Source organism: Vipera berus, assembly GCF_964194415.1.
Source record: "Vipera berus genome assembly, chromosome: 2".
In the NCBI taxonomy this organism is placed as follows: Eukaryota; Metazoa; Chordata; class Lepidosauria; order Squamata; family Viperidae; genus Vipera; species Vipera berus.
In genome coordinates this window covers 117,374,967-117,393,928 of record NC_138203.1, presented here as the reverse complement: position 1 = coordinate 117,393,928, position 18,962 = coordinate 117,374,967, and the positions used below count along the sequence as shown (strand labels likewise).

The 18,962-nt window shown below is 39.2% G+C and overlaps 1 protein-coding gene across 7 annotated transcripts in view; it reads left to right on the top strand.

The window, feature by feature from the left end:
* Positions 1-18,962, top strand: part of SMARCA4 (SWI/SNF related BAF chromatin remodeling complex subunit ATPase 4) — a 106,472-nt gene that overhangs the window by 73,305 nt on the left and 14,205 nt on the right. For 2 of the 7 annotated variants that reach the window (XM_081317198.1, XM_081317197.1), the window contains exons 23-29: positions 3,004-3,050; positions 4,266-4,432; positions 10,676-10,839; positions 11,748-11,975; positions 12,191-12,289; positions 12,535-12,612; positions 14,577-14,804. In XM_081317198.1, coding sequence (XP_081173324.1) covers positions 3,004-3,050; positions 4,266-4,432; positions 10,676-10,839; positions 11,748-11,975; positions 12,191-12,289; positions 12,535-12,612; positions 14,577-14,804 — 1,011 coding nt within the window. The remainder of the gene's footprint in view (positions 1-3,003; positions 3,051-4,265; positions 4,433-10,675; positions 10,840-11,747; positions 11,976-12,190; positions 12,290-12,534; positions 12,613-14,576; positions 14,805-18,962) is intronic. The other 5 variants (XM_081317203.1, XM_081317202.1, XM_081317201.1 and 2 more) reach the window with 3 other exon arrangements.

Below are 18,962 nucleotides of genomic sequence, written 5' to 3'. Positions count from 1 at the left end.
AAATGCCTTTTCCATTTCCAATATTATTGTTGTGTCTTCTAAGTCTTCATTTATCTGAGTCTGGTCATTAGTTTCTTCCTTTAGATCCTCAATGTCTGTGACAGCATTCTCTAGTTTTCCTTCTATTTTCTGGGTTGCTGGTTCCTTCTCTGTAGTTATTTTCTGAGTTTGTAGATTTAAATTAGAAAATTATTCTTTTATCTCCTTTGTGTTATTTTTAATCTCATCACGAGCTAAAGCAATTGTTTTTTGTATTAATTTCAACATGGAGAGAATTTCTTTCTGTGGTTCATCAGTATTTTCTTGGTGATATGGCAAATAGGCTTCTGGAGACAGATGTTAAGGATGATTTTTTACTATTTCTTTTAATCCCATTTATATCCCGCCCTTCTCCGAAGACTCAGGGCAGCTTACAATCTAAGAAACACAAATCAATGTGCTTAGCAATAGCCTTCATTCTATGTATATGCCTGCTTATTGGGGATTTCGGGGGGGGCCAGCGGCATTTTTACAAAGTCAGCTTATTGCCCCCAACAATCTGGGTCCTCATTTTACCTACCTTGGAAGGATGGAAGGCTGAGTCAACCTTGAGCCTGGTGGGACTCGAACCTGCACTAATTGCAGGCAGCTGGTGTTACTTTAGAGCTAAGTATGGAACATCCATTTTATTTTTTGTAAGTAGCCTTTATAAATTTATCCAACCAACTAGTCGCTCTTAAACCTCCCCTAAACAGATATAAGTAAAATTCAATTTTTTCTGTCCAATGAGAAAAATATCCTTTCTGTCCAGGGAGAAAAAGGAACAATTAAAGGCTGTTTAACAATCAAGATTTATATTTATTTATTTATTTATTTATTTATTTATTTATTTATTAATGGGACTTATATCCCGCCCTATCTCCCGAAGGACTCAGGGCGGCTAACAACAATAACATATAATAAGTACAGAGATTAAGATAAAATTAAAATTAAAGTCATCTGTGCAATAAATTAAAATTAAAAATTAAAATAAATTAAAAATTGTAAACATAATTAAAATGCCTGTCAGTCCAGGTCAGCCAGGTGGAAAAGGAGTGTTTTGAGGCCGCGGCGAAAGGACTGGAGATCTTGGGCCATCCAAAGCTCAGGGGGGAGCTGATTCCATAGGACTGGCGCTCCCACAGAGAAGGCCCTTCCCCTGGGGTTCACCAGCCGACATTGTCTAGCTGATGGTACCCTGAGGAGGCCTTCTCTGTGTGAGCGTACTGGGCGATGGGAATTCGTTCCCGGTAGCAGATGGTCCTGCAAGTATCCCGGGCCTAAGCCATGTAGGGCTTTAAAGGTAAGTACCAACACCTTAAATCTCACCCGGAGGGCAACCGGTAACCAATGCAGCTCATGGTTTCATCATATCAGGCAATAGTGTATATTTCTTCCACAGGAAAATAGTTCCACAATACAGTTCTCAAAGTCAGTATTTGTGTTCATAGTTCAGACAGGCCAATTTTAGAATAATATTATCGTCTCTGCCACAGAGATAAGCAGCCCCCAAGTCTGTTCCTTTTTCTCAGCTGCAAGTCTCAAAAGTAAAAGCTTCAAGACCAGTCAAAGTCTTATCCAGCTTTGGGCTTCGAGCCATGTTTATTTTAGGCATAAATAAGTTGTAGTGCCGTAATTCACCACTAGATGTCATCAACGCCGTTTTTCAGTTTTTAAATCCAAAACTTATATTGTGAACTTTTCAAATCTTTCTTTCTAAAAAAAGGTCTTAAAAACACTTTTAGTCCCCAAATTTCCTGTGTGTGTGTGTGTGTGTGTGTGTGTGTGTGTGTGTGTGTGTGTGTGTGTGTTCCAAATTAGTCTTATAGGTTTCTCCTTTTTCCCCAAGTAATTAATTCGCTGCTTTCCTGAGAGAATGGTGTAGAAATTCCCTTTCCCTCGGGGGGAGTGCTTTGGGCAGATTTTCAGGAACAGGTCTTAAAGTCATAAAGAGAGGCTTAGGTCTCACCCAGTTTCATCCACATTGCTGTAAGATTGCTTGATAGTGCTTGTTGTCTTCCACTGACAGCAGCTTCTGATTGGCTACACGAATGTAGCCAGTCTTTCCCCCTCAGGTTTGGAAGGATTCCTCGGATCAAATGGGAGGGCTGCTGCCGCCCCTCCCCCCCAATCAACGAGGGTCCCCTCCTTGCTTGCCGCCTCTAAGGGGCAACTTTCAACCCTTTCCAGGGTCCCTCAAGTGGGATGAAATCAAACGCGAAAGACAGAGTCTCATCTTCCTGCATCTGCTTCACCACAACGTCAAAAATGGAAGCCAAATTACTACCATTTCTATTTAACCATTTACCATTTCCCAGACGGACTCAGTTCGTAATCTGGGGATCCTCAAGCAGCAGATGGCAATTGTGGCTAGGATGGCCTCTGCTCAATTTCATGTTGTGCGCCAATAGTGCTCTTTCCTGGATCAAGAAACTCTTCTTTCAGTCACTCATGCCCTGGTCATCTCCCTATATGGACTACTGCAATGTAGTCCCATGTATGGAACTCCGCAAGGAAGAAGAGAAATCTTCAGTTCACTTTCCCTCCTTGCTCCAGGTTTATTCCAAAATTAGAGAGGTTACTCAATGTAGTATTGTATGTACACCATTTAAAGTCTCAAAATGTGTTGGACTTTAATAGTTTCCTATTAGTTTTTTGGAGAGCACCTAGTAAGGGAAGACTGATTGAGAAGAACTTTGCAACATTATAAACCCCCGAGTGGTTCGAAGTTTGCATTCATGAAACAAGCAAGCAAAAATCTCCACCTGCTTTGAAAATAATTTTAACCATAATTGATGTATCTGTTTATTTGAAAAATTATTTAAGTGTATTAATTTAAATGTTAAAAAGAATGGCTATCTTAGTTACTAGCCTAAGATGTGCAGCACAAGTCTTCCAGACTATTAACTATCAAAATGCCTTTTGAAGGGAAGAAAACCCTCTATTGTTATATTTAGCATCATTTCTTCATACATTTTGTTACAGGAGTCCTTTTCTGAGCACTTAGGCTTCACTGGAGGCATTGTGCAAGGGTAAGTTGCATACTCCAAAACTTTTGGATTATGTGGTATGTTTTCTTTGTGGAGACTCAACAAACTGAACCAATAAAGACTTCATGCTTGGCTTCTTAAATTCCAGATGCATCTCCCACCTGTTCTTGATCAAAAATTCTGGCACTAGGACGATATCTAATCATACGAATTGATATTTTTGGAGTGATGCTTTTCAAGGTCTTGAGCTCCCTTAAAAGCTTGTCTGGATTTACTTAATTTAAAATCAGTACAGATAGTTCTCACTTACTGGTCACTTGTTCAGCAAAAATTCATAATTGGGATGGTGCTGAACGAGTGGTACTTATGACCAGTCCTCAAAGCTCCAACTGCCCCAGCAGCAATTTGGGTGCTTGGCAACCAGCTCCCATTTATGGTGATTGGCCATCATGAATGTGAGGTGGCAGTCACCAGATTACCGTTTGTGACCTTCCCTACTGGCTTTCCACAAACAGAGTCATTGGGAAAGCCAGCAGGCAAGGTCACAAGTCACTCTGGTAACTCCCCTTTGCCTTCCTGCACTTGCACCCCACTGTACTGTCCATCCCCCACCCTTCCTGTGCTCATGCTCCACTGCATCATCTATCCCTAAGACCTGCCTATGCTCACCCACAGCACCGCATCATCCATCCCTGACCCTTCTTGCACTTAGCACGTGCCAGACCTCCTAAGCTCTCCCCCGGCCTCCCTCAAATTACGTCTAGCCTATATCAGTCCTCCCAGAGTCTCTCCTGTCTTCCCCCACTCCCTTGGAGCATCCCTGAATTGTTTACCTGGGATTCCTTCCACTTCCTGCTTAACAACTTGCACATCTTGGGGTTACAGCAACAACCAGGATAGTTGAGATTGTTGTTTGCTAAACAATATGATCACGTGACATTGTGTTTTACTACTGCCCCGCTTAGCAATGGAAATTCCAGTTCCGGTTCCAGTTCTCGTAACCCGACAGCTATCTGTAATAGAAGAGATTAGCTACTATTCATAAAGCAACAGCAAAGCCCTGGTTTATTCATAAGAGCAATTAGAGTATCCTGGTTTTTCAAACTTAAGAATATGGGACTTCTGTAGTCCAAAACAAGAGAGATTTTTCTGCAAATGTTTGATACAGAAGGGGAATCCTGAAGTTAAAACATGTGAAACTGGTTGTTTTGGTGGGGAGAAAAAACTTCCTTTTTCTCTTTCTCATACATAACCTAGACTTGATCTCTATCGAGCTTCTGGGAAATTTGAGCTTCTAGATCGTATTCTTCCCAAATTGCGAGCTACCAACCACAAGGTATTGCTCTTCTGTCAGATGACCTCCCTCATGACCATCATGGAAGATTATTTTGCCTACCGTGGATTCAAATACCTCAGGCTAGATGGTGAGTTTGTCAGTAGACTTATATGCTGTGCAAATTTTGTATTGGGAAGTACCAATTGGCTTGAAGAGTAACCTAATTATGAAGTTTTGAACTGAATGTTAAAAAAAGTGGAATGTAATTTTCCTGCATCAAAGATAAATAAATGTTCTTTGTGCATACCGTTTTACATATGTACTGTTTGTGCAAGTTGCCGCGTTAAGCCAACGTGTTGGCAGTGTTCACACACTAAGAATGCAGCCATTCTTTTTCATGTTCTTTTTGCACATACTTTTTCTCAGGCCTAGGATCTGGATCGTTTCTCTGAAGAGCAAAATGTATCTAAACCTCAGGGGAAAACAAGAGTGACACAATGTGGCTACACCACAGTATGGGTGGAATCAAGCTACAGTATTAATATAAACAAGCTGCTAAGAACTGCTCTCTTAAGATGTTGGATTGATGGTAGTTTGAAATTTTGATCCTATAGCTTTAAAAAAGATTTAGTTGCTTACAGGTCCATACCTTTGCCCCATAAGGCCTCTCCTGTCAATATATAATAAACCACATTAAAAACATCATATTTCCAATGTGAATGTGCAATCGCTTTTTAAAAGTAGACATGGCTCATTCTCTTTCGGAATGGGCAAAGGGAAATTCCCTCCAGCGCTGGCATAAGCCATTTGAAAGTATGTGTCAGACCTGCCCCAGTCCAGTCCTTTAGGAAAGAAAGACCCTCAACTCCACTTGGGTGAAGTGATAAGTTCTTTTACTAAAGGTTGCTGGTTGCAGTAAAGTCAGCGCAGAACTACCGGTAAGTCTCCCACACGGAAAGCTACAAATTTCCCCCCCCTCATCCCAGTCCTTTCCCCATGACCAGTTTGTCTTCAGCCAATTAAGAGCTGCATAGATGTTTTGAGAAACACTAAGATGTTTAGGGGAGTCCACATTCCATTCTCAGGGTAAGAATGCTGGCACAAACTGTTTCCCGGGTTCCTTGATCTTCATCAAGCTGTTATCCCCCCTCCCTATTTCCCATTGTATCCCCCTAACGGTTTATTGCCTATATGTCCCCCCCATGTCCCTTCCCCGTGGCCTTTGATGGCAGGATGCCAGCAAGGTACCAAGCCAAAGAAGGCAGACTTGACAGTATATAATATCTGAAACTTAGAAACTATGAGCTCTGATCCACCAGTGGGTGGAAACTTTGCAGTGAGAGATCCAAACTTGAACTAAGGAGAAATTTCCTGACTATGAGAACTATTAAGCAATGTAACAGCCTGATTCTTGAAGCTGTGAATGCTCCATCATGTGTGGTTTTCAAACAAAGGTTGGATAGCCATTTGTCCTGCACTAGGCAGGAAGTTGTACTAGAAGATCTCCAAGATCCCTTCCAAACCTCTGATTCTGTGATAATTTACCCATATTTTTAAAAAGTTTCTGAAATATAGAGCTTAAGCTTACAGCAGTGGCCTGAAAATATTTTGTAAACAATTCCCTTCCATGTAAGTGACAATTGTATAAAGCATACCTGATTAGTGGTAGTTGTGGTGTTTGAAGGATGCATTTATTAAAAGAAATACAAATTGTTCTTCCATTTCTTCAGGATCCTTCATTTGGCTAACTTTTTTTTTGAACTTTGTAATCTGATGAGAGTAAAGCTATGTGATCTATCACTTGCCTGTGAATAACAATTAATTAGGTTGGGCTGTTAAACAATCAAACCTAATTTTTAATTTTTAATTTATGATCATGGTATAAGTACAGGGGTGGGGAACCTTGGCTCTTTTATGACTTGTGGACTTCAACTCCCATAATTCCTTTATATATATATATATATATTAAACAAATTTTAAATTAAAAAATCAAGAACATTATTACAAAGTACTGAAAAGTGCATCAAATAGAAAAACACCAAGACATCCTAGACACCAAAAAAACAAAAACAACAACATTAGACAGGACCGGGGAGTGTAATACTACCCCTAATTTCTTTTTCTTGTGCATCCCAGGCTAAGTAACCTTTAATTACCAAATATTAGAAATCTATAATTGTATATATCTCCAGATTCTATACCTCAAATAATACACAATCATCTGGTATTTCCCCCGTTGAGATTAAATATTCTATTTTGTAACCATGAATACCAGGAGTCCCAACTTGTATTGAAAAGTGATTCACTTTTCCCTTTGAGAATATATGTCATTCGATCTGACTCTGCGCATAGTAATACTTTCTCTATTACTTGATAGTCCGTTGGCATTTCCTTCGTCTTCCAATATTGCGCATAAATTGTAATATGTAATATGTAATATGTATTACTAGATACCAGACATTTTTTGGTACTTCTTGTGGCTTCATCCCCAAGAGGAAAATAGCTGGGTCCAATTGAAGATCATATCCTGTTATTTGAAATAACCAATTTTTATATTGGTCCAGTAACGCCTAACCTTTGAACAAGTCCACCATTGATGGTAGAAAGTGCCCCTGGCAGAATCACATTTCCAACATTTGTCATTTGCATTGGGAAACATTTTTGAAATTCGTGCGGGAGCTAAGTACCATCTATACAACATTTTGTACATATTTTCTTTAAATGCTGTTGCTAACGTTAATTTTGTATTTTTCTTCCAAATTTGTTCCCACTCTTCTAATTCTATAGTGCGACCAATATTTCTCCCCCAGGCAATCATTACGTCATTTATTGTTCCCCCTTCCATCCCATGGAACAAAAGTAGATTATAGGTCTTAGATAAAAATTTAGCATCACTTCCCCATAAAATCTTGTCTAATTCTTGTGGGATTATATTGATTCCAAATTCCTGCTTATCCCTATTAAACCTTGAGCTCATTTGAGAATACGACCACCAATCCAACTCTATACCCCCAGAATGTAACTCCTCCCTGGATTTAAGATTGCCTCTCAGATCTATGAGATCTTTATACCTATAGTTTCTGTCTGGATTGTGTAACATTGAATAAGTTACAGCTTCCAAAGGAGTAAACCAGCCAGGTATCTTTGTATAGATCCACCCTCTCACCATACGCCAAGAGTTTATCAATACATCCCTAATATAATGATTAGAGAAAACTTTATATTGACTATCCTTCCTTGGCCAGAGATAGGCATGCCATCCCTGCGTTAAGTTATATCCTTCAATAGTTAACACCCTCCTTCTAGATAACACAACCCAGTCCCTAATCCAAGCCAAGACAGAGGCATGGTAATACAGCTCCCAATGTGGGAGCCCCAGTCCTCCCCTTGTTTTGTGCTCCTGCAGCGTTCTTCTTTTAATACGCGGCTTTCGATTATTCCATATGAATCTACCAACTATCTGTTCTAGTTTTTTTAAAAATTTCTTATCTAGTTTTGCAGGAGCATTTTGGAATAGTATAACCACATTGGCAAAATATGAGTCTTAATCACTGCAATTCGTCCTAGGATTGAGAGTTGAATGTTTTTCCAGCTGTCTAATTTCTTCTCCATCTCAGTCATCAATTTTTGATAATTTAATTCCTTTATAGATGGACACCTTGAAGATAGCCAAATACCTAAATATTTAACTTTTTTAACTATTTGGATCCCCATCACCTCTTGTAATTGTACCTTGGATTCAGTTCCAATATTCTTTACCAAAAATTTAGTTTTATCTCGATTAATCTTTAAACCTGCTACTTCACCAAAGGCACTAATTTCCTCCAATAATTTAGGGCCTGATTCCAATGGGTCTTCCAAAATAAAAACTAAGTCATCAGCAAAAGCTTGAAGCTTATATTGCTGATCATTTATTTTTAATCCTTTAATATTATTATTTTGCCTAATTATAATCAATAGTGGTTCTAAAGTCAGAATAAACAGTAGAGGTGAAAGGGGGCATCCCTGTCTCGTACCTTTTTGTATATCAATTTTCCCAGTCATTTCACCATTGAATAATACTCGGGCAGATTGCGTAGTGTAAATTGTTTGTATAGCTCTTACAAAATTTGGTCCAAATCCCATTTTAATCATCTGACATATTAAACATTCCCAACTAACCATGTCAAATGCTTTCTGAGCGTCCAGAAACATCATTGCCAACTGTTTGCTAGGGTGCATCTCATAATATTCCAACGTATTCATCACTATTCTCAAATTATCTCTTATTTGCCGATTTGGAAGAAAACCATTCTGATCTGGATGTATAAATTCTCTTAAGAAAACTTTAAGCCTGCCTGCCAGAATTGAGGAGAAAATTTTATAATCTGCATTCAATAGCGAAATGGGTCTATAATTTTTAACCAAGGTACGATCTGAATCTTCCTTTGGGATCAAAGATATATAAGCCTCTGTCCATGACTGGGGTATTTTCCCTTCACTCAAAACCTCATTAAATAAATCTTTTAAATGGCCACTAAACATTTCCAACATCTCTTTATATAATTCCGCCGGGAGTCCATCCGTTCCCGGGGTTTTCCCATTCGATTGTTTCCTAATTGCCTCCTTTATTTCCCCTTCTGAGATCTCTGAATTCAAAATTTGTTTTACATTCTCAGGAACCTCCTGTAAATCCACCCTTTCTAAGTAACTTCCAATCCTTTCTTCTGAAATTGGGTCTTTCTTATACAATGCAGTAAAAAATTGCTGAATCACCTTTTTCTTTTGATCATTTGATCCCACCATATTTCCCATCCCGTCCTGTAACCATTCTATTTTTCTCGCGATTGCTCGCTTCCTAAGCCTATAGGACAACCATTTTCCAGCCTTGTTGGCATGTTAAAAAAAATTGTTTATTCCTTTGAATTTTCTCTGCTAATTCATGTTGATCCAGGAGGGAAATCTCGTGTCGCGTAATATCTTTTCTCTCCCTCGCTATTACTGAAGATGGGTCTTTCTGAAGAGCCTCCTCGGTCTCTGTCAACATTCCCATCAACTCCAATCTCTTAACCCTCTCTTTCTTCCACTTATATGCCGAATACTTAATTGCTATCCCTCGAATCACTGCTTTCGCAGCGTCCCATATAATTTGAATTGGTGTATCTTCCCTTCTGTTCTCCTCAAAAAAGTATCCCATTTCCTGGTTCAACAAGTTTTTGAATTGTTCTTCTTTTAATTTGGCTAACTTTTCCATTTCCAACTTGCTCCTTTTGATGTCTCAAACCAGTGTGTAATGTAGAATCATTTTTCCTAATGACTTGTTAATGCTTTCCTGAAATTATAAATCTCTTTTGGATAAGAAATATTTTGAATCTCTTTCTGATCCTAAAATAGCACTGATTGAATAGGAAGCCTGTATAATCATTCTGTAGTGACATGTTTTTGGTCTAGTTCCAATAGATTAGTCCTATTTATCCAAGGCAAAAATTCTTTCTCTCTTTTTCCTTCTTTTTTTCCATTCTCGATTAAGGTTTTGTTTTTTAATCCAGTATTAATTTGCCCTTCTGTAAAGAGAGAGATGAAAAGTGGATCCTGAGCTTTTTCCCTCTCCCCATAGTACTTTGTGCGGAGGTAGGAAAAGAGGCATTTATAGAGTGACTATGAGTGGATGCTATGTAGTTTGAAGTATTTGCAGTCTAGTGTATTATGTAGCCCTGTGTCATAGTCTGCTAAAGTTTGTGATTAAATGCCAACTTTGCTCAAAAATGATGGTCAGGTTATACTGAACTGACTACCATAATGTTAGGAAAGAATAAACTTTTTTATTTTAAAAAATATGGACTTCTTTGTGGTTGCCCACTTAAGACTATAATTAACAGCCACAAATACTCTGAGAGATTCATTCATCTGTTTCATTACTGGCTGATGTTGCTGATATTGAATGAAGACCCAAATGTTAATTAATATCATGATTTGGGCATTACAGACCTGTCCAAATAGTTTTGGGAATGGCATAGAGGAAAATACCTAGTATCTGTTAAGTGCAGCTTCTCTTGAGTGTTCAGTTTTAGCTTATTCTCCAGTTGTTTTAAAGTTCAGAAGTGAAAGGAAGCAGGTTATAACAAAATGTAACTTCCATGTGTTATGATGATTCTGCCCAAACAATGTCTGCCAATCCAAACCACCTGATTTATCCTTGTAAATTCTCTAATATTGTTAAGAATTGAATGTTTCGATTGTTTTGTAACTTCTCCATAGGTAATAATTCTAAAATGTCACTTTTGTCAGCTTTGTTGAAATATGTTTTTTCCTCTATGACTTCTTCTGAGTTTTAGAATTTTTGTAATAGCTTTTATCCTGAAATAAGATATCGTAGCACAGGGGAAACCCTCTCTTTTCTGGGCTTTTAAAGGAACCACTAAAGCTGAAGATCGTGGCATGCTGCTGAAAACTTTCAATGAGCCAGGCTCTGAATATTTCATTTTTCTTCTGAGCACCCGAGCAGGGGGTTTGGGACTGAATCTGCAGTCTGCTGATACTGTGATTATTTTTGACAGTGACTGGAACCCTCACCAGGTAAGAAAAGTATTTTTACTATGTTTCAGGGGGGGAAATAGTTATAAGTAGAGAATTAATCTTTATTAGTGAAATTAAAGTTTGTAATGCTACATGTATAGTACTAATGCAAAAGAAAGGACTTTTTATATTGCATCAATAAATATAAATATAAATAAATATAAGGCACATGTATTGTAGTTTTTAGTTTCAAGAATATTTGAATCTTTGGCATTCCCCTTCTGCCTACAATCAATAATGAGAATTCTGGCATAATTACAGTTTTAAAAAATTGTCATAAATAGTTCTTCTGTGCCTTTGGGAGAAAAAAAATTCTCATCTGATAATAGATCTCTTCGGGAGCTGAGAGTATAAGCTCTCATCCTAATCTGGTCTTTCATCAGGGCATAGTCTTGACTATCTTGAAGCAAAGTTGAAGAAGAACCTTTAGTTGCTAATTAAAACCAAAATTGCACCCATGTGCCAAATCAAAGGAGTGGCATATGAAAGCAAGAACAAGCAAGTATAATAAGGATTATTACACCAATAAAGATTTAGAGACTAAGAGCATCCCTTGATGTTGCTGCTATCCTCCAAACATTACCTGGATAACCCTGGTATAGTACAGAGCATTAGTCTTCATTTGGTAGACACAGTGCCAGTTCACAGGTCAGCCAGAGACCTGAGGAGCAGAGAGTTAAACAAAAGCATTTCCTCTGATCTGTGGAATTAGAAATGGGTCTCCGGAGGCATGTTTTGGTCCTGAGTCTATTGGAAGACATGAATGCTGCTTTCACAAAAAGGAAGAGCTATCCGGTCTTGGGCCCCTCTGCTGGTACGACCTTGCCTCTTCTGTCTTTTGAGTGAAACTGAAAGAAAGTTGAGTGTAGTTGTTGAACAGTGAGGAAGGTCTTTGTCTACCACTCCAGGACCTGCAGGCACAGGATCGAGCACATCGCATTGGGCAGCAAAACGAAGTCCGAGTGCTGCGCCTGTGCACTGTGAACAGTGTGGAGGAGAAGATACTTGCTGCAGCCAAGTACAAGCTGAATGTTGATCAGAAGGTGATCCAGGCTGGAATGTTTGACCAGAAGTCCTCCAGCCATGAAAGGCGAGCTTTCCTGCAGGCTATCTTAGAGCATGAGGAGCAAGATGAGGTAAGGGGCGATGAGGGGAATGGGGGGTAGCTTTCTCCATCTCTCATGCGTGACTGAGGAATGCGTTGTGCCTCGATCCCTGCTCTCCGTAATCCTGAGGCCAAGGGACTGTGGGCTGGAAGGAAGTGGCATGAACCCTAGGAAGTGAATTTGAGTGTCAGTGAAAGGTGCTGGATTGGCAGCCCTGGAGACTGAAGTCCTCTATCTATCCACAGACCAGATACAGCACGGGCAGCGGCAGTGGCAGCGCAAGCTTTCCCCACACTGCCTCAACCCTGTGCCTCAACTCCGACTCGGAGGAGCCACCTTTAAAGGTGAGAGGGGTAATTCAGTCGCTGCGCCCGTCCAGCCCTTAGTCCTCACTGTTTAAGACGGTTAGCAAAATTGGCCAACCCCGATGGGGAGCGTCTGCCACGTGGCTACTGTCCATTGAGACCACCAGATATATTTTCACACGTAGCCAAATCAAACTTGAGATGGTAAAACAATCAGTATAAAACTCCAAGCACACAAACTGCCATGCAGGAATTAAATGGGGGAAACTTTGATTTTTTTTCAGGAAGAAGATGAAGTTCCAGACGATGAAACGGTTAACCAGATGATTGCCCGACATGAGGAAGAGTTTGATCTTTTTATGGTGAGAATGGCTATTTTGCTTGTTGTATGTCATAGAGGTCAGCTTTATTCTTCTACGTTCAGCCTATTACTTGGGGAACATTAAGTTAGCTGCCTTTTGTTTCGGAAGTCAGTAGTGGATGCACTCATGCCAGAGGAAAGCAGAGCATACATATGTGCAGAAGAGGGAGGAAATACATATTGAAGAGACTTGCAGATCCTTTGGATTTCATAAAACTTGAGAAAAATAGTTCCAGGGCATTAACCAAATATCATTTAATTCAATATAAGCATCAGGGTTCCTTCATATGCGCACACACACACACACACACACACACACACACACACACACACACACACACAAAGCTTGTTATTCTCTGTGCTGTTTTAAGGTTGTTTTGAGATCCAAGAGAAGCCTCATGTTACTGGGGAGGAGAAGATGGTGGTTATTGATAAAAATGTCCACTCAAAAAATGAAAGAGCAAGCAAGAATAAGCAAAACCCCGAAGCAAAATCCTGTCCCAGCATGTATATTTCATATAGATACTTATGACTCGTTATGAAATTGGGATAAATAACACTCTACAGCTGTTTTCACTTTAGGCTACCTCCAGTCCCTCCAAGTTGCAGTCTGCCTTCCTAGGGAAAATGCCCCCTTCTCCCACCCATTTCTGCCCCACCTCGTCCAATAGTTTTAAGTCCTTCTCCTTCCAAGTATAGAAAGGAAGTTGGAAAAGGAGGGAAAGCAGAAGTCCCCTGCCTTCAATACTGGAGGAAAGTGAAGTCTCTTTTGAGTCAAACATGACTCCAAGGGGCTTATGGGCACATCACTGTTGGGAAAATTGAGCACCGATGCCAAAAGAGAGTATCCCCTGCCTTCTAATTTCCCAGTCTAACCTGTATTCCTGAGACTCTGGTGGTCTCATCCAAGAACAACCAGATTTATTCTTGCTGATGAGCCAACATCAACTACTTGCCTAACTATTTATATAGGAAGTGATGAGAGACATAGGCAAGCAGAAGTCTTCTTTTCCATGCTCAACTATTGCATGGGGAAGACAATACTAGCCGGACTGGGCAGCTTATTTCCAAAAAAAACCTACCAAAGTGTATTGTAGCATATTGAAATTGTATGTATATCAACATAGCAGTGTTAATTTGAGACCAATACAGTTTTCTGAATTCTTGAAAAAAGTATACCTGCATTCATCATGTGTTTTCACATAACTGTATACATCTGTTTCTTTTAAAAAAAACTTGGAATATACTTCAAGTAATGTTTCAGGTTTCAGAAATTTATCAAACCAAGAAACTTGGGGGGGGGAATCTTACTCATTTTGGTGAAACCAATAGGGCTGCACTCCATTTTCATCCCTTTAGATCTCAGGAACCACTTTTTTAATGAAGAACCAGTTTGTTTTGCATACTTTTGATTTACTTACATTTTGATGATCTAAAGCAGCCTTTCCCAACCTGATAGTGGACTTCAAAGTGGCGCTAGGTGGGAAGCACTAGTGTGTTTCTAATATTGTTGTATTTTAGAGTCTAGAATAGAATAAATATTGGAATACAGAATAAAGATGGAAAGCTGAAAGATTCTTCCATTCTGTGAAAAGAGATAATCTCACTCTAAGGCAGAGATTGATTGATTGATTTTAAATATATCCATATTCCAGCATTTTGCTTGGTAATAATGAAAAGTTTACTCCATTATATCTGAATGTTGAAACGGATTATTATAGACTTTATTCTTCACAAAAAATTGCAAGTATTGTTTAGTTATTCAAAATCTCTTAATAGTTTTCCAAGTAATTTGCCAAATTAACTCCAAGACGGATTGTTTTCCTGTACCTGATGATTCGGAGTGGACTTTGTTAAGTTGAAATGATAGACTTGCACCCGTTCCCCATAAATGACTATATTGAGCATAAAGCTTAGTCCAGGGCAATACCACATATAGTTTACGTTGCTGTTCTCCTTCTGCAGCGCATGGATTTAGATCGCAGGCGAGAGGAGGCCCGCAATCCGAAGCGAAAGCCACGATTGATGGAGGAGGATGAGTTGCCCTCTTGGATAATTAAAGACGATGCAGAAGTAGAAAGACTAACCTGTGAGGAGGAGGAAGAGAAGATGTTTGGTAGAGGTTCCCGTCACCGTAAGGAAGTGGATTATAGTGATTCCCTGACTGAGAAGCAATGGCTCAAGGTATACATGGTACAGCATCGTTCTCCAATGATTTTCTCAAATTTTATTTCTACCTATCTCTGTGTTGTCTGTGTGTCTGAATGTTGAGAAAATACCCAACACAAGAAGTTTTGAGAGTTAGCAGAGTTTACGCAACCAAATTTCAATTTTGATACAGTTCTTTTGACGATTTCTAGTCATACGCAGTGAAACTCTTCCATTGCTAATCCCTACTTTTTTGTATTAAACACGGTGGTATGTTTTAAAAATAAATGTCTTCGGTGCCATTCAAAACTTCTGTTGGGTATTATCAACTCAACTGTGTGGAACCATGTTGCTAAACTTAAATTCAATTGATCTCCTTGACAGATGTCAAAACATTTCAGATGCAGAAAGCCTACTTACTATGCAGCTGAGTGTGTCCTCTTCTTGCCTGTCCCAGCAAACATTTCATCCTATTTGTTGCTGGGCAGTGATCCAGAGATTGGATGTTCTCCGTCTTTGGCCATTAAGAGGCAGACTGGGGGTGGGGGATGGGGAGAAAAAGCTGTCCCTGAGCTAGACTAGGAGGCATCACCCTTCCTTCCGTGATCCAGTCACTTACTACTGCAGGAGAAAAGGGCAGGCTTAGTTAGCTGTGATCTTCTAGGACACTATTCATTTGTAAAATAACCCAAAGATGGTTGCTTTGTGCTTTACTTATATCCCCACCTTTCTGCTCTGTTTACAACTGAAGTGTGTTAAGAGGAGAGAGTGATGATGGAAGCTAAGAAGGAGACATGTGACTGTTCACGCAACATTCTCGAACGTTTTTGCCATAATTCATCTTTTGAGTCTTGGAGCTGGAGAATCTGGTTAGGATGTTCTCCTCTCTTCTGTCTTGTTACCAAAGGTCATCCTGGCAAGCCTAGGATTTCAGGCATTTTTGTACACTTCTAAGGATAAGCTACAGAAAGCTTCCCTGCTTGATGTGCCTGCTCCACTCAGCACTTGTTGTTCTTTCTTCCTCTTACTCATAGAGGGCATTAACTCATTCTTGCTGGAGTTCTGTAAACTGGACCACAGGAAAAACAGTGTGAAGTTAAAAACTGGAATCTTTTTATAGCAGTCACTAAGAAGACCTCATGTGAAAAATTATCTCTCTTAAGAAATCAAAGAAGTCAAAATAACCTGCAGTTTGTTTCCTGACATATTTGTACTAAACGTCCTTTGTTGTACATAATTCCTTCGGGGCAGAAATTTAGCTATAACTTCTATTATTATAAGTTCATACTTTTTCAGAGATAACATGGCCTGTTGTTTTTTTCTTTTAAAGAAGCATTGAGGCTTATCATATAATGATAAAAAAAAATTCAAATAATGTATTGAAACCAGGGCTTTTTTTCTCATAGAACGCTCAGAACGGAGTTCCAGCACCTTTTTTGGATGGAACCTTGTAGGGTAGGCAAGGCAGGTTGTATGACATGTGTGAGTTCCGGCACCTTTTTCTTTTACAAAAAAAGCACTGATTGAAACTCACTATTTTCAAAGGAACATGTAATTGTTGTAATGGGTAAACTAGAGACGAGAAAACCTACATCTGAATGTTTGTATTGCTGCACCCACTCAGTATAGATTGCTCTTCATCTGATACTGGCATAAGGCAACTTATGAAATAGCAGTTGCTTTTCTGCTTAGCTATTTGGGCTACTTATCAAGTTTGTTATAGTGATTATGATTGGCTTAGGCTATTGCTAAGCACCTTTGATTTGTGCTTAGATTGTAAGCCGCCCTGAGTCTTCGGAAAACGGCGGGATATAAATGGGATTAAAATAAAATAAATAAATAAATGATGATTTCATCAATAATGGCCATACTTTTACTAGGCTCTTAATCAAGTCTAGGGTAGATGGATATGTCAGCAAGTTTGCAGCATATCAGACAGAATTACTAGCTGAGTCTTAATAGATTCACTTCTGTAATTATGGTGGACACGAAACTGCTACATTGATGGTGTTATGAAGATCGGCGTTCATTCAACTTCCTCATTCAAAAACATCTGATTCTGAAATGGATGGCTGTTTTGCTGAAGGGAAGGAGATTAATTGATGTTAGAGAATTTGAAGTGATGGTTCATTAACTGCTAGTCCCCATAAAACTGTAACTATGTCGACAGATACAAGGCTACGAGACTGGGAATCCTGGATTTCACCTTTACGCTTTCAAATTACACTTGGGTATTATAACTTGGAATTCATACAAGGTCTGAAGCCATCCAGAATTCCTTAACTTTCCTATCCTTAGCAGAACAGCTTTGGCCTCTGTCAGCAGGAAGAGAACTACGGTACTTACTTATTGGATCGGAAGTGAGCTTAAAGCATTGCTGAAGATATATTTGAAAGTCTGGGCTTTCTATCTTTGGATTTTTAAAAAATAATTCTACATGTAGGCTCCAATTTGTGGGAACAGCAGTTCCTTATATGGCTGAAAAACCAGTGAATAGGCATTACAGATAAAAAAAAATGATGCCCTCAATGCTACAAGATAGTTGCTGATTAAAAGAAAAGTCAGCATGCAACCAGAAGTTTTCAAGGCTTCAGTTCAATATTTAAGGTTAAAAGGCAATAATTACATTTACTTCAATAATAGTTTTTGTGGAAAGAAGTTGACTTCTGCAATCAAATGTGGAATATTCCAAATTAATGTTTGTCAAGAAAATGGATTAATTTAAACTTGATGATATTACCAAATCAGCCTTTGGGGATTGAAAGTAGAGATTATGTGTCTGGGCTTGTGGAGGGAGAGACTGTTTATTCACTTCCTAATTACAAAATGGGAATAAGAAGAGCATCAATGTATCAAGATCAAGTCCTGTTATAGGATTATGTGATATTTGCAAATGATTCACTGATACAGGAGAGAAGCTTCTTCGGGTGCCTTCTTACTGAGGCCTTCAATACTTTTATTTAACAAATGAAATAATTCTAAGAACAGAGCCTACAGCAAAATGGTGAAATCGTTTGCATGTAGGTAAAGCAACAGACCTCTTGAATCATCCCAGTGATTGGACCACTGCCCAGCAACAAATGGAAAAGAAAATTTGGTCTTAACTATTAATTTTCCTTCTGTTTTTTAATGGGCAGTAATCCAGCACGTGCCTGTTCTAGGATACCTGTTCACTATGGAGCCTGTCGGTGGGTGGGCTCCTTATTGCTAGGCTAAGAGTGACTGGTTGTCCAGAGGAAGAGGTGGTGACCTTTTAGTCCAGCCCGTTTATATTTTCCTTAGCATCTGCCCCCATTGGCTGGGCAGGGAATATGCCTTCTGTCTGGACTGCTTCCTATCAAACAAGTAGAAACAAAGAAGGTAAGACCAAGTTTTCTGTTTTATGCCATGTTTGAGGGTGGCAGGGAGAAAGATAGCCTAGCCTTTTTTGCTTCTGCACAAAGTTATGTCAAAAAGTAAAATGTTTTAGCAAAGGGGAATGGCGTTCAACACTTTATTACAGAAACATAAGGTAAAATCAGAATGACCTGCCAAGCAAGGTTTTTGCCTCTACTTCTTTTATTGCAGATCTCTTTATTATTATTTCAATCTAAAAATTGCACAAAAGTATGCAGGTTAGATATAAAACATTAAACAGGTGCTATTATTATGCCATGTAGATTAATAACAGGGTTTTTTTAGAGATAAGCTACAAACAGATCGGTCTTCCTCTAACAAAAGAACAGCTAATAAGAGCTGTAGCTAAGAGGAGCAAAAACACTTCCCATAAAACATAGGTTTTGCTGGGAGGATAACAACAATTGCCATAACAGAAAACAGGAAGCTAACCATTTTGTAGGAGGAAAATTACTCAGATCTGGTTTATTATATAATGGAGCTGTGTGCCTATTTTTCCTTTCTCCAGTTCTGTTTCATGTAACAGTGAAGGTCCACAACATGCTAAATCGGGAGCCTTGGCTTCTCTCTGCAATGTGGCAAATGCTGGCTGATAAAAAGGGGTTCAAATGTATGAATGGGATGTTGCAAGAAGGCTCCACAAGGCAAACTCAGTGATGGCAGCCCTCTCTAAGATGGGCCCTGCTAATAGAACGATAGCTCCCTTACCTACCTTTTATACATTATATGAATTACATGGGCCAAACCTCCTTTATGGCTTTTCCTTTTAGCCCTGAGAATTCCTGCTTGCAAAAGTATTCGGCAACT